The 14,557-nt window shown below is 40.3% G+C and overlaps 1 protein-coding gene across 8 annotated transcripts in view; it reads right to left on the bottom strand.

Annotated features, from left to right (window-relative positions):
* Positions 1 to 14,557, bottom strand: part of rexo4 (REX4 homolog, 3'-5' exonuclease) — a 46,561-nt gene that overhangs the window by 25,215 nt on the left and 6,789 nt on the right. For 2 of the 8 annotated variants that reach the window (XM_069931477.1, XM_069931466.1), the window contains exons 1-2: positions 6,426 to 6,563; positions 1,345 to 1,574 (exon numbers count right to left, since the gene is read on the bottom strand). In XM_069931477.1, coding sequence (XP_069787578.1) covers positions 1,345 to 1,530 — 186 coding nt within the window. In that variant the 5' untranslated portion in view covers positions 1,531 to 1,574; positions 6,426 to 6,563. Of the gene's footprint in view, positions 1 to 1,344; positions 1,575 to 6,425; positions 6,575 to 7,498; positions 7,524 to 14,557 lie in introns of those variants that run through there. The other 6 variants (XM_069931456.1, XM_069931412.1, XM_069931447.1 and 3 more) reach the window with 4 other exon arrangements.

Here is a 14,557-nt window from a genome sequence, read left to right on the forward strand (position 1 = left end):
CAACTTCTCTGCTACTAAAATCAATCTTCTTTTTCACAATTCCAATAAAGGATCATCATTAAAATTATGAGGGGATAGACAGAGTAAATGTAGATAGGCTTTTTCCACTGAGGGTAGGTGAGATAAAAACAAGAGGACATGGGTTAAGGTTGAAAGGGAAAAAGGTTAGGGGGGGACTTCTTCATACAGAATGGTGGGAGTGTGGAATGAGCTTCCAATTGAAATGGTAAAGGTGGGCTGAATTTTAACATTTAAGAAGATTTTGGACAGGTACCTGGATGGAAGAGGTATGGAGGGCTGGGTGCAGGTCAGTGAGACTAAGAAAAAAAATGATTCAGCATAGACTAGATGGGACAATTTCAGTGCTGTAATTGTTCTCTGGTTCTACGGATCACCAGCCTGAACCATTAACTGCTTCTCATTCCACAGATGCTGGCAGCATCTTTCGTAATATTTCAGATTTCCAGCTTCTGCAGCTTTTACTATTTTCATTTTGGTCACATTTCAGCAAGGGGATAGTCAGGACAACAAAGACACAGATGCAACATTCATAATGTGTAATTTGATAATATGTATTGCAATTCTTTTTATTCATCCCTAATCTGTCCTACAATAAAATACTTTGAGATACAGTACCAGTAATATTCCATGTACAATAGACTGTGCTCAATCTAAGATTTAGTTGTGGTCGTTTTCCTAACAACTGCTGGAATCAGAATCAGAATTAATGGAATCAGAAAGCATAGGAAAATTGTGCCTCATTGCTTTGGTTCCCCAAGACTACCCATTTCCTTGCTGGCATTTCAATCCCTCCTGTCTTTATCAGTTCTGTGCTTCAAGTGGCTCCAACCCCACAAGCCTTTGATAGGCTCTTGAAGGGCCTATCAAGAATATCAAAACAGCTACCAACTCAAGCCCAAACTGTTGGTTACATATCTTTATCTTTGCTATATAAAGTACACTGTTTGACCTGCTGACTTTCTCCAGTATTGTGTTTTTACTTCAATCATGGTGTCTGCAGACCTTTGTGCTTGAAAGCTCTTCATGGATGGGATGAAAAAGATGATGGCAATACTTTCAGCGATTAAGAACTAGCTACAGTTATGTGCATGAGACCTGAAGCAGAATATTTTTCTGCTTATGGGACCATTAGTAATTAAAGCAGAGTATTTCAATATTCATGACCCATCAGACATGTGCTCAAGATCAAAGGGGCCAAGATGTGCTCAGTGCCACTTTCAGTCAAAGATTTTATTTAGAAGAAAGTTAATGTTTGGCATGACATTTCTTATTTCACTTTCTAGCACTTGTCATATTTTTCTTCTTTATTTGTTTAACCTTTACCTGCTGTAGTGCTTTCCAGTTGGTGGAGTACTCAGCAACATCTCTGGGAGGCAATATTGGTTCAGACTTCTTTTTGATCACACTTTTTTCCTTGGCCCAGAACTTTTTCTTTTTTTTCTTCTTCTGATGTACCTGGTCAGATTCAGATGGGATCACACCGTCTGCTTGCGGATTAGATTTTGGCATTGCGTACTGGCCAGTCACTTGTCCAGACAGCTAAATTGTTGTCCCTACAAACAAAGCAATGCAAATAATCATTTACCAGTTATCCATGGTGGCTCTTTGAAAGAACCACCCCAATAAGTATTTTCCTAATTCTCTTCTATTTAAAAAAGCTATTACTGAATATTTTTCTGTTTCAGGATTGCCAGCTCAGAAACATGTGATAAAAGTCATTACTTCTTTCTACCATTTTTGCCAATTATGCAAAATCCACACCTTCAGATCCATTAACCTTCTCACAACATTTCTCTAATTTACTCTGTAGAAGCACCCTTTTTTTGTTCCCTTATGCCATACTAGTCAATTTCTTCCAACTCTAAGGTCTTTATCTACTTTTTCCATGAATGTTGCTCCAAACTGGACAATACTCTGTTGACTTCTAACTAGCAAACTACTTAAATATTTAATTAACTTAGTTCCTGACCAAGCTTGAACCCTTTAATTTCTAAGTCACTCCTGTGACAGATTTGTTATATTTTATATTGTATATAGAAATGTTTTAAACGAGATCAATTGTGGGGTTTTATTTTTAGTTAAGTCACAAAAAGATTCAAACACTTCACAACACAGATCTCATTTAAAATGCCAGAGCTCTGCTCAAGCCAGACAGACCAGGCTCCAAGTGCCTTTACAAAAACTTTAAAGAATGCCTATAAGGACTTCACAAGGAGGTGTTAATTGGACATGCTGTGGAATAATGGATTATTGTTTTGGAAAGCAACACATGAACAGAATCGGAAGATTAGGTCTGGTTCTGCAGTCTGTCTAAATGCAGTTTGCTGTTCTAGGAATGTCAGGTGGTTTTGCAAGCAGAGAGAGTCAAAAAGGCTTTTCTCTGAGAGAGAGAGAGAGAGAGAGAGAGAGAGAGAGAGAGAGAGAGAGAGAGAGAGAGAGAGAGAGAGTTCAGTTCTACAGTTCAGCAACAGCAGCTGGGACTGGAACAGGACAAGCTGGCAAGCTTGTGGAAAAAAAAACATTTTGGGTTCTGAATTCTTCGTTCAGTCTGTTCAAAGCCTTTGTGGTCCATACAAGAAGAGATGGCTGGTTGTAAAATGTTTCACTTGAAATAAGGGAAACAGAAAAGAAAGAGGTTATCATCTGGAAAAACCTTATGGGACAAGTTTCTTCGGCAAGACACTAAAGTGGCTGATTAGAAAGAAACAGTTTGTGACCAACGAGCAACAAATCTCTCTCTGGAAACCAACAAGAATCTTCCTGAATGGTAACTGTTTACCTATCAAGCACCAAATTCTGGTGAAGACTCATAAATGTTAAATTCTGTGCACAGTATAAGAATTGCCTGATACGAGTGAACTTGGAGGAGTGAGATTGGACTGTGAATCAAAGAAATTTTCTGAACTTACTCATGCATTACATACACATGTGCTTAGAATTAGAAGGGTGTTAAGTTATAAATAGTAAGTAATAAGTTAGAGTTTGATCTTGTTTTCATGTTTAAAGATAAGTAAAAGCAACTTTTGTTTAAGTAACCATTTGTCTTGGTGAATTTCTATTGCTGCTGGGTTTTGAGGTCCTCTGGAACCATAACTCTCCTAATTACCTTTGCTAGTGGCTCTATAGCTAATATAAACAGAGCTGTGGATAAGGGACAACCTTGTCTGCTAGATCTCGCCAATTGAAATGGAGTGGACATTTAAACAAGCATTTTAAACAACAAGTCCCACTCCAGTCTATCGAATGCTTTTTCTACATCTAGAGCTACTGCTACACTCATATCTTTCTTCCTTTGTGCTAAATGTATAACACTAATTAGCCCACCTCACTGACAAAAGGCAAAGGAGGAAAAACCCAACACCCAACCCCAACCAACCAATTTTCCCCTGCAACCGCTGCAACCGTGTCTGCCTGTCCCGCATCGGACGTCAGCCACAAACGAGCCTGCAGCTGACGTGGACTTTTTACCCCCTCCATAAATCTTCGTCCGCGAAGCCAAGCCAAAGAAAAGAATTAGCCTAGCCACATTGTCCGACAATTGTCTCTTTTTCATAAATCCTGTCTTATCCATATTTATTAATATAAGCAATAATTTAGTAACTATTCACCAATATTTTAGCAAGAATTTTGTCGTCTGCATTTAATAATGAGGTAGAAATCCTTTAAAAACTTCATCGTATAGATCTGTCTTTTTTTGGTTTCACAATAATTATTGTTGATGAAAATGTATCTGTAAGAGTACGAGTTGTTGATACTTGATCTAACATTTCCAAAAATAGGAATCAATACATCTTTAAATTCCTTATAAAATTCAGGTAGGAAGCAATCTTCCCCCAGAGACTTGTTATTTTGTAGTGAGCTCATTGCCTCCTCCAACTCTAATTATGTAAAGTGTGTGCTCAATTCTGTTTGTTCTTCCATATTCAATCTAGATACACTTATCCTAGATAAATATGTCTATTTTATTATTGTCTTTTAAGGACTCTGAACTATATAATTTGAAATAAGTTATTAAAAGATTCATTTATTTCTCGAGGTTTATAACTGACCATATTCATGTCATTTTTAATTGCATTAATTGTTCTTGAGGCCTGTCCCAATTTCAATTGCTATACAAGTATTTTACATGCTGATTCACCTAACTCATAATACTTCTGTTTAGTTCTTGTAATCACTTTTTCTGTTCTATAGGTTTGTAATGTACTATATTGAAGTTTTTTGTTAATTAGTTGCCTATTCACTTCACTTATGAATATGTTTTTCCAATATTGTTATTTCTTGCTCCAATTGATTTACCTCTTTCATATAGTCCTTCTTAACTTTAGAGGTGAAACATAATTTGTCCTCTCAGATATGCTTTTAAAGCATCCCATATTACAAATTTGTCATTCACCGAATTCAAGTTTTCATCACAAAATAGCTGAATTTGTCTTCTAATTAAATCACAAGTCTTTTCTTTTTAATAATATTAAATTCAATCTCAATCTATAAACAAATTTGTCTTGATCAGGTATTACAATAGTCATTAACAAGGGTGAATGGTGAGATAAAAATCTCATTTTATATTCAACATCTAATATCTTGCCTTGTATTTGCGCAGATATTAAAAATTGATCAATTCTGGAATAAGAATCGTGACTATTTGAATAAAAAGAATACTTCTATGGATTCTCCTCCACGCATCTATTAAATTCAAGTCTCTCATTAATACTAATGTAGCTTTTGCTGCTTTGGTTCTTGCTATTCTTCTTGTAGTTCTATCTAAGATTGGGTCTAGGAATAAATTAAAGTCTCCTCCTATTAAAATATTCTCATGTGCCTCTGCTAAATTCCAAAGTTTCTTGAATAAATCTCTCATCATCTATGTTTGGTGGATACAAGTTTAGAAAAGTCCATAATTCTGAAAATATTTGACAATGTACCATTATATATCTCCCAGCAGAATCTGTTATATTTTGTATTTTGATTGGATTATTCTTTTTCACTAAAATTAACGTTCCTCTCACCTTAGAATGAAAAGGAGAAGCTACTATAGATCCAACCCAGTCTCTCTTTAACTTCATGTTTATTTTCAGTTAAATGAGTTTCTTGCCAAAAAAACTATGCCACTTATGTATGTTGAAATAGACAATGTTCACAGTGTCAGAGTCAACCTTGTATTAAACTTTTCCCAATTTCAATTTTCCTTCACACTTCCACTATGACCTCCATCGTCAATCTCCTGTGTTGTTTGAATGTAGCTCAGTGTCACCTTAAAGAACCACAGTACATTGTGCAATTCTGCCTAAGTAGACAGATAATCATTTTTTCCACAATTCCCATTTCTCCTGTCTGAAAATTATTTTGCATTTCCCATTTATATTTCCTCCTGACCTGCTTTTTGCCAATCACCTTGCACTATTAACATTTGTAATTTGACCTTTCACACCTTTCTTTTCCAGCATCTTGTTTTATCTCAAATGTTTGTTTTTCAAGCTAAAATGTAACCATTTCTCCCTAAAGTGCCTGATTAGCAGAACATTTCTAGCACTTTATTTCATAACAGAAAGGGTAATTGTTTAACATTCTAGCTAAAAGATGAAAACTGACAATGCAGCAACATTAAGAACTGCCTCCCACTTCTTATTTTCACTCCTCAAGTTCTCTTGCACCACCACTTGCTCAAACCCTCCGTCACACAGGAAAAGTCATTTTATTTCAAAAGTTTACTGTGGGCCTTTAATGCAGATATGAGCTACTTGGTGTGCAATGGAGGCATCTCCTGAAACCTGGGCCCTTCCCAGACAGCCTTTGCAGTGATGTAGGACATGAAAATCTGTAGAGACGGTGGTTGAAGTAAAAGCACAATGCTGGAGAAACTCACCAAGTCAAACAGTGTCCTTTATATAACAAAGGTAAAAGGACATAACTGTCGTTTCGGGCTTGAGCCCTTTATCAAGGTATGATAAAGGACGCAAGCTCGAAATGTGGGTTATCTATTTTTAGCCTTTGCAGTGATTGCTCCAAGTTTCAGACATAGTCCTGATCCTTAAAGTATGCCAGTTTATAAGCACATGGCTGTGAAAACTACCTTTCACTTAGGATAAAAACCAACAGTTGCAAGAAATCTGAAATATGAACAATCTATTGGAAACACTTGGCAGGTGTTGCCTGACCTGCTGAGTGTTTTTGCTTCCACACATAACCTTTTTCTGGGAGACTAATGAGTTTGGGCAGACCAGGGGGCACTGAGTTGACAGTTCCCCAACAGTTGACATTTGCTCCTCCTGTCGATCCCTGGGGAGAGCGCAGACTGCACATAGACCCTTGTTAATATCCGTGTTCCGGACCAACCTGGACACAAACACCAGGCTTTCGACCCAGTCCCTCCTGCGTAAGGAAAGGTATTGAACATCACACCCCACCTTTGACTCTGTTCCCCGCTGCCTTGACTTCGGAGGATGAAACATGTATTTTGGAGTCAAGCTCAGCAAATACGAAGCCTCTTACTTTCAGTACCGCACCTCGTCCACGCTGCCGGCGCCGGAAGCGATCCCGTCGCGAAAACCGTCCGACCGGAAGTCGCGGCTCGCAAGCGCCACCGCATTGGGGTTTAGTCCATTTGGCCCTGGTGTTGGGAATAAGGTGCTCCTCAAGCCAAAGTGCAGGCTCCTCTGCCCCTTACCCCGGCCCCTTTCCCTTCACCAGCCGGCCCCTTACCTATCCCTTCTCCTGCAGACCCCTTAACCCGTCCCTGTTCCTTACCCCACCCCTGCCCCTTCTCCACCTCGCCCTTACCCCAGCCTTGCCCTTTCCCCTTCTCTACCGGGCCCCTTACCCTGCTCCTTCACCTGGCTCTTACCCCGTCTCTGCCCTTTCTCCACCTGCCCCTCCCCCTGTCCTTGCTCCTTCTGCACCTAGCCCTTCCCCTGCCCATGCCCTTTCTCCACCGGGCCCCTTACCCCGTCCCTGCCCCTTCCTCATCCGGCCCCTTACTCCGACCCTTCCTCACCTGGCCCCTTCCTCCATCCCTTCCCCTTCCTCACCCAGCCCCTTACTCTGACCCTTCCTCACCTGGCCCCTTACTCCAACCCTTCCTTACTCCAACCCTTCCTCACCTGGCCCCTTACTCCAACCCTTCCTCACCTGGCCCCTTACTCCAACCCTTCCTTACTCTGACCCTTCCTCACCTGGCCCCTTACTCCAACCCTTCCTTACTCCAACCCTTCCTCACCTGGCCCCTTACTCCAACCCTTCCTCACCTGGCCCCTTACTCCAACCCTTCCTTACTCTGACCCTTCCTCACCTGGCCCCTTACTCCAACCCTTCCTCACCTGGCCCCTTACTCCAAACCTTCCTTACTCCAACCCTTCCTCACCTGGCCCCTTACTCCGTCCCTTCCCCTTCCTCACCCGCCCTGTACTCTGACCCTCTTCTTCATAACCATATAACCATTTACGGAGCGGAAACAGGCCATGTTGGCCTTTCGAGTCCGTACCGGTTCACTGATTTTGTGCGCTTTCTTCAGGCATTGGTCCCGGTAGATCTTCATTCAATAACGATGGGCGAATTCAATGCAGGTGGAATCAGATAATAGCAAAACTATGAGCAAACAGATTGGCTGAACTGAATAAAGAATTCTCATTAATACCAAAATCTTCCCTCATTTGATTAAAGGATAAAAATTGACCTTCTTTAAAACAATCCCCCAACTTTTTTATACCTTTAGATTTCCAATGTAATAAGTATTGTTGAAAAAGGAATAAGTTGGTTATTATATAACAGTGTTAAAGTCAGTAATTTACCCTTAGACCAAGCCTCTGCTACCGCTAGTCCTTCCTCCCCTTATTCTAAAGAGAATATTTACCTTCATTCTTCACACTCGCCCTAATGACTCTCAGCCCACCCATTTATCCATCCTTCAACCCCTACCCCCCCCCCCCCCCCCGATAGGAAGTAGACACCACATACATCTCTCATCCCACAGAACACAATGTACTTATTCTCTCTGGCATATACTTCAAACCCTTCTCCCCTCCCCCCCCACCACCACTTCCGTTGCTCCATTAACACCCTTTGCGGGACGGAGGAGACGCTACCCCAGATCTCAAACTTCAGTCTGGACAGCCCCACTCAGTCCATATGAAGGGGCAACCCTTCCCATTCATATAAATGGAGCAAGCACACCCTACTTCCTCACAATGATCCCAACCCATGAACTTGACACTCTTCTTGTTTTTTTCTGCTCGATCTTGAACTTAATATGCTTTTGCCCCATTCACAATCCCAATCCTTCACCCCTATTCTTGAATCAGAACCTTGTCCTATCATTATTGTCTCTCCCTGTGTCCTCCTGACCTATTTACTGACCATTATGCTTTTTCTCCTCTCTTCAGCAGTCTTGCACAACCCCATTGCCCTCTCACTATTTCCATCTCCCACTGATTTAATACCCATGAAGTAAACAATCTTTTTCTGACCATTGAAGACCATGAAATAACAGGGACTGCTTCACCAAGTTGCCTTAGTAACAGGAATCCACTTATAGGGAAAGATTGTTTATTGAGCTAGAACAAAATGTACCATGGAGTGTTCAATGAGTTGGAAATGCGACAATTGCTTTACCCTTTTTACTATCCTCGATGTATAAAGCACCAATTCAATTCTGCAGATGACACAAAGTATGGAGGTATGGTGAACTTGGCATATATCTTCTGTTCTCGAGAAATAGGAACGTATGTGCAGCATTGCAGATCTTTCCCTGCTTTCCTGCAAATGTCTCCGGTTCAAGTTGGATTTTAATTTTGTATCCAAGGAAAATGCTTGTACCACAGTATTTTGAGGTGTGGTTCATGAAATGCAGAAAATGACAGAGGGTAATTAAGGGAAAGAAATAATAGTGGAGAAGGATGAATTTATTCAAAAGCAGGGGTAAGCAACCTAAGATCAAAATTCATCCATCCTGATACACGGCTGTTGTGGATACACTCCCCGCCGCCCTCTGTGCTGGAGTCCTCCCCCCATCTGCCTTCTGCGCGAGACCCCCCCATGACATTCTCCCTCCCCCCATGGTGTTGCTCCCCCTCGATGGTGTCATTCTCCCCCACCCTCCATGATGTCGTTCTCCCCCACTCCCCACGATGTCATTCTCCCCCACCCCCCACGATGTCGTTCTCCCTGCCCCGTTCAAGAGTAAGAAACAGAGAAATGCTGGAGCAACTCAGCATGTCTTGCAGTGTCCATAGGGTGTAAAGATATGCATCAACATTTTGGGCCTGAGCCCTTCATCAAGATAAAAAACAGACAGGCTTCTGAATTAAAAGGCTGGGGAGAAGAGAAGAATGAACAGGGGCAGGAGTACATATCGTATAGATAAAAGATGTTAATTGGATATGGATGGGACACAGGAGGGAGGAAAATTATGATTTGACTTGGGGAAGGGGGCAGTTTGGAGCCTTGTGGAAGCAGAGCTGGAGAGAAAAGGGATGAGAGAGAGAGAGAGCTGGAGGAAAAGAGACATAGGGTGAAGAAGTGGGGGAAATAATGGAAACCAGAGAGGTTGATGTTAATGCTAGCCAGTTGGAGGGTGTCTAAATGGAACATAAGGATTTGTTTCTCCAATTTTCAGATGGTCTCAGTCTGGCAGTTCATTTATACCATGGACAGGCATGTCAGCAAGGAAATGGGATGGGGAATTTAAATGGGAGGTCACTGGGAGTTTCCCGCTATTGCGGTGGACAGAGTCAAGGTGCTCAACGGTGCTCAACGGAGCAATCTCCCAGTCTGTGCCCGTCACTCCAATGTGGAGGACACCAGAAAATTGTCAGTCCATGGTATCGTGCATGGTTGGACACAGACGACCCTCAAATTGAAAAAATCAACAGTTCTCCATCTGGGTACCTCCAATCAGATGATGTTAACATCAATGTCTCCCATTAGCTCCTCCCTCCCCTATCTTTCCCTTTGTCTCCTTTCATCCAGCTCTGCTTCCTCAGAGCCAAAAACAACCCCTCCCTCCCCTGTTAATTCTCACCTTCCTCTCGCCTGTGTCCAATCCATATCCAATTAACACCTTTTGTCTGTTGATTTGTGCTCCTCTCCCCGCCCATTCTTCCCTCCTCCTCAGCCTTCTAATTCAGGCACTTGCCTGCTTTTACTTATATCTTGTTGAGGGGATCAGGCCTGAAACGTTGGTTAGATACCCTTACTTCCCATGGACACTGCGAGACATGCTGTTTTTCCTGCATTTCCGTGTTTTTACTGCAATCACTGTATCTGCAGACATTCAAGTTATTCCAGAAAGCTCAAACTAGATGGGCTGGGTGGCTTGCAATGCTCTTTCATCTATAATCATTTGTAATTAAAGAGGGTTGTAAACTTGGCCAGCTCCATCATAGACATAAGTCTTAGGACATCATTAAGAGGCAGCACCTCAAGAAGCAGGCTCTATCACCAAGGTCCCCCAACAGCCAGGCCTTGCCCATTTCTCACTGTTACCATCAGCAAGGAGGTACAGGAGCCTGAAAACACACTCAAAATTTCCAAAACAGCTTCTTCTCCTCTGCCCTCAGATTTCTGAATGGACAGATAGACCCTGACCTACGATGTTCCGACTTACAATATTTCAAAATTACAACGGTCAGAATCTGTAACTTCAATTTGAAGTTCCGATGTTTCCCCACATTTATGATATGTGACACAGTAACGCTTTCCCCGTCCATCTGAACTCCCAACGCCCTGGTCGCCCTTGCAACTGAGCTCCCGACCATGGGTCCTCTCTCCAGCCACCCGTGCATCTGAGTTTTCAGTTTTTAAATAAAATTTAAATTTAAAAAACCGGTAGTGTGCATTACAGTAATGTTTTCCCCCATTTAAATTGTATTTTATAAAAGGTGTTCAGCATTTAAATTAAATTTAAAAAAAGGAAGAGGGTACTACTCTTTCAACTTACAATAATTTCAACTTAAGATGCGAGTCCTGGAAGGGAACCCCATTGTACGTAGGGGTCTACTTAACCTCATTTTTTCTCTTTTATAGAACCATGGAATGCTCCAGCACAGAAATAGGCCCCATCTGGCCATTCTAGTCTGTGCTGAACTTTTTTATCCCTAGTACCACTGTCCTGCACCCACTCCTTAGGCCTCCATACCTCTTCCATCCATGTACTAGTCCAAATTCTATTTAAATGTTAAAATTGAGCCCGTATTCACCACCTCATCTGACAGCTTGTGCCACATTCCCACCACTCTCTGTGTGAAGAAGTTTCCCCTCATGTCCCCTAAACATTTCTCTTCACTCTTAACCTATTCCTTTGGTTTGTAACTTAGCTGCCCTCAATGGAAAAAACCTACCTGCATTTACTCTGTCTATCCCTCTCATAACTATAAATACCTCTATAAAATCTCCCTGCATTCTTCTACACTCCAGGAAATACAGTCCTAATCTGTTTAACCTTTCCCTGTAACTCAGTTCCTGAAGTCTGGGCAACATTTTTTCTATCTTATTGATTTCTTTCCTGTAGTTATGTGACCAAAACTGCATACAATACTCCAAATTTGGCCTCACCAATGTCTTGTACACCTTTACCATAACATGCCAACTCTTAGACACAATACTTTGATTTATGAAGGCCAATATGCCAAAAACCCTATTCTCTTAACAACCCTATTCACCTGTGATGTCACTTTTAGGGAATTATGTATCTGTATTCCCAAGAATTCCCAAGTCCCTCAGTTCCCTGTCATTCACCATGTATGTCCTTTCTTGGTTTGTACTTCAAAAATGCAACACCTCACACTGTATCAAATTCTGCCATTTTTCAGCCCATTTTTCCAGCTGGCTTTGAAAACATTCACCACTGTCCTCAATGCCTCCAATCTTGCTGCAAACTTGCTGATCCAATTTACCACATTATCACCAAAACATTGATATAGATGACAAACAATAATGGTCCAAGCACCGATCCCTGAGGTGCAACTCTCGTCGCAGGCCTTCAGTCTAAAAAAAATCATCCACCGCTACTCTCTGGCTTCTCCCGTTCAGCTGTTGGTGAATCCAGTTCACTACTTCGTCATGAACATCTAGCATCTGAATCTTCCTGACCTCCCATGTGAGACCTCGTCAAAGCTCTTACAAAAGTCCATAAAGACAATATCCACAGCCTTTCCTTCATCAATTTTAATGATAACCTCCTTGAAAAACTCTACAAGGTTGGTTAAATACATCCTACCATGCACAAAGTCATGTTGACCATCCCTAATCAGTTCCTAACTATCCAAATAATTGATATCTGATCTCTTAGAACAGCTTTCAATAACTTACCTATGACTGATATCAGGCTCACTGGCCAAAAATTTCCAATGTTACTTTTGGATCCTTTTTTAAACAACAGAGCAACATGAGCTACCCACCAATACTCTGGCACCACTCCTGTGGCCAAGGACATTTTAAATATTCCTGCCAGAGATCCTGCAATTTCTACAGTAGCTTCTCTCAAGGTCCAAGGGAATATCTTGTCAGGCCCTAGGGATTAATCCACCTTATTTGCTCTAAGACTGCAAGCACTTCCTCCTCTTTAATCTGTATCAGTTCCATTACCTCACTGCTTGTTTTCCTTACTTCCCATGCCTCTGTGCCTATTTCCTGAGTGAATATTGATGAAAAAACAACTTTTAAGATCTCCCCCATCTCTTTTGGCTCTAAACATAGCCAAGCCCTCTAATCTTACTACCCTTTTCCTCTTAATATATCTGTAGAAACCCTTAGTATTTTCCTTCACATTGTCTTCCAAAGCAACCTCGTGTCTTCTTTTACCCTTCCTGATTTCTTGCTTTTTTATACTTCTCATGTACTTAATTTGCTCTGATTTGCCTATACCTGCTATACACCTCTCTCTTCTTCCTAATATCCATTGAAAACCAATGTTCTCTATGCCTGCTAACCTTGCCTTTAATCCTGACAGGAACATACAAACTCTGTACTCTCAAAATTTCACCTTTGACTTTTTTAAAAATCTTGTAGTTGTGTAATTGAGACTTTTACTGCTCCATGCTGCCACCGCAAAACAACAAATTAATTTTTTTTTCTAATTTTATTTATTAATTTTAAAACCACAAAAAAATCACTTAATTTACAATATTTGCAAATCCATGTGGTATATATAAGGAAGAAGAAAGAAAGGCCCCCTATTTAGCCTCCTCCTCCCACCAAACCCCTACAAAGACAAGAAAATTTTTAAAAAGTAGGACAAGAGACTTCAACAGGATTACTCCTTACTATAAAACTTCTTATAATATACGGAGATCTATTTTAGGAGAAAGGGGATGTCTGAATTTTGTTTAAATATAATAATATTAAATATGGGCACCATATTTTCCAAAATATATAATAGTTATATCTTAAATTATAAAGAATTTTCTCAAGTGCTGTGCAATTCCAAACTTCCACATGCAATCTCTCCATTCCCAAATCTATATCAGATTTCCAAGTTATAGCAATACAGTTTCCAGCTATTGCTAAAGCAATTTGAACAAACTTCAGTTGGTGCATATTCAATTTTAATTTAGGTTTAATTGCTTTAATATCACTTAGCAAAAAATAACATTGGATCCTGTGGGAATTTAACCCCCATTATTTGTTCTAATGTTACCTATTTCCAACCAAAAAGGTTTAATCTTAGGACACTTCCAAGTAGAAGGCAGAAATGTACCAACTTCCTGTTCACATTTAAAACATAAATCCGAAAGGGTTTGATTCAATTTATTTAACTATTGTGGTGTCAAATAAACTAATGAATAAAATTTTATTGTACTAACCTATACCTGACATTTATTGTACTTTTCATACTTTCTCTACATAACTCCATCCAAATGCGCTCACCTATTTGCTTATTCGAGTCTACTTCCCATCTTTGTCTTGATTTATGAACCCCTACTTTCTGAGCTTTTTTTTGTAACAACCTAGACATGACTGAGAGAAATTGCTTTGTCTCCATTACACAACAATGACTCCACCTGTTTCTGCTGGCAATAACAGATCTTGACCAAAATTTTCACGTAAAAAATTCATAACCTGGTAATAACGAAGACTGGTGTTCTCAGCTATCTTAAACTTCTCCTTCATTCTTCTAAAAGTAATAAATTTCCCTGCTTCAAAACAATCCTCAATCTTCTTAATACATGACATTGCCAAATCTTTAAAAATTGATTTCCCATAGAAAATGGAATAAATCTGTTTTGAAAAAAGGGTGTTTTGCTTGACAGTAAACCTCAAAACAACACAATTCATGGCAATAAATCTGATTCTAATTCTAAATTGATGATGGGATTTCCTCAAAACCTGTGAGAAACTGTTTTTTTTGGTGATTCATTTACCAGGAAATGGGGGAGGGAATGCAGTGTGTGACATCCTTTTTCTTTTATTATGTAGCCAGAATAAATTACAGAGAGAGATGTAAATAAGTTCAGGTTATGATATATTTGATTTATTTTTGTGGGAATGTCACAGAAAAGAATCTGTAATGGTTTTTCTGTGTGTTTGGACTTAATTTGCAAAAATG

The sequence above is a fragment of the Narcine bancroftii genome, chromosome 1 (genome assembly GCF_036971445.1).
Source record: "Narcine bancroftii isolate sNarBan1 chromosome 1, sNarBan1.hap1, whole genome shotgun sequence".
NCBI lineage: Eukaryota > Metazoa > Chordata > Chondrichthyes > Torpediniformes > Narcinidae > Narcine > Narcine bancroftii.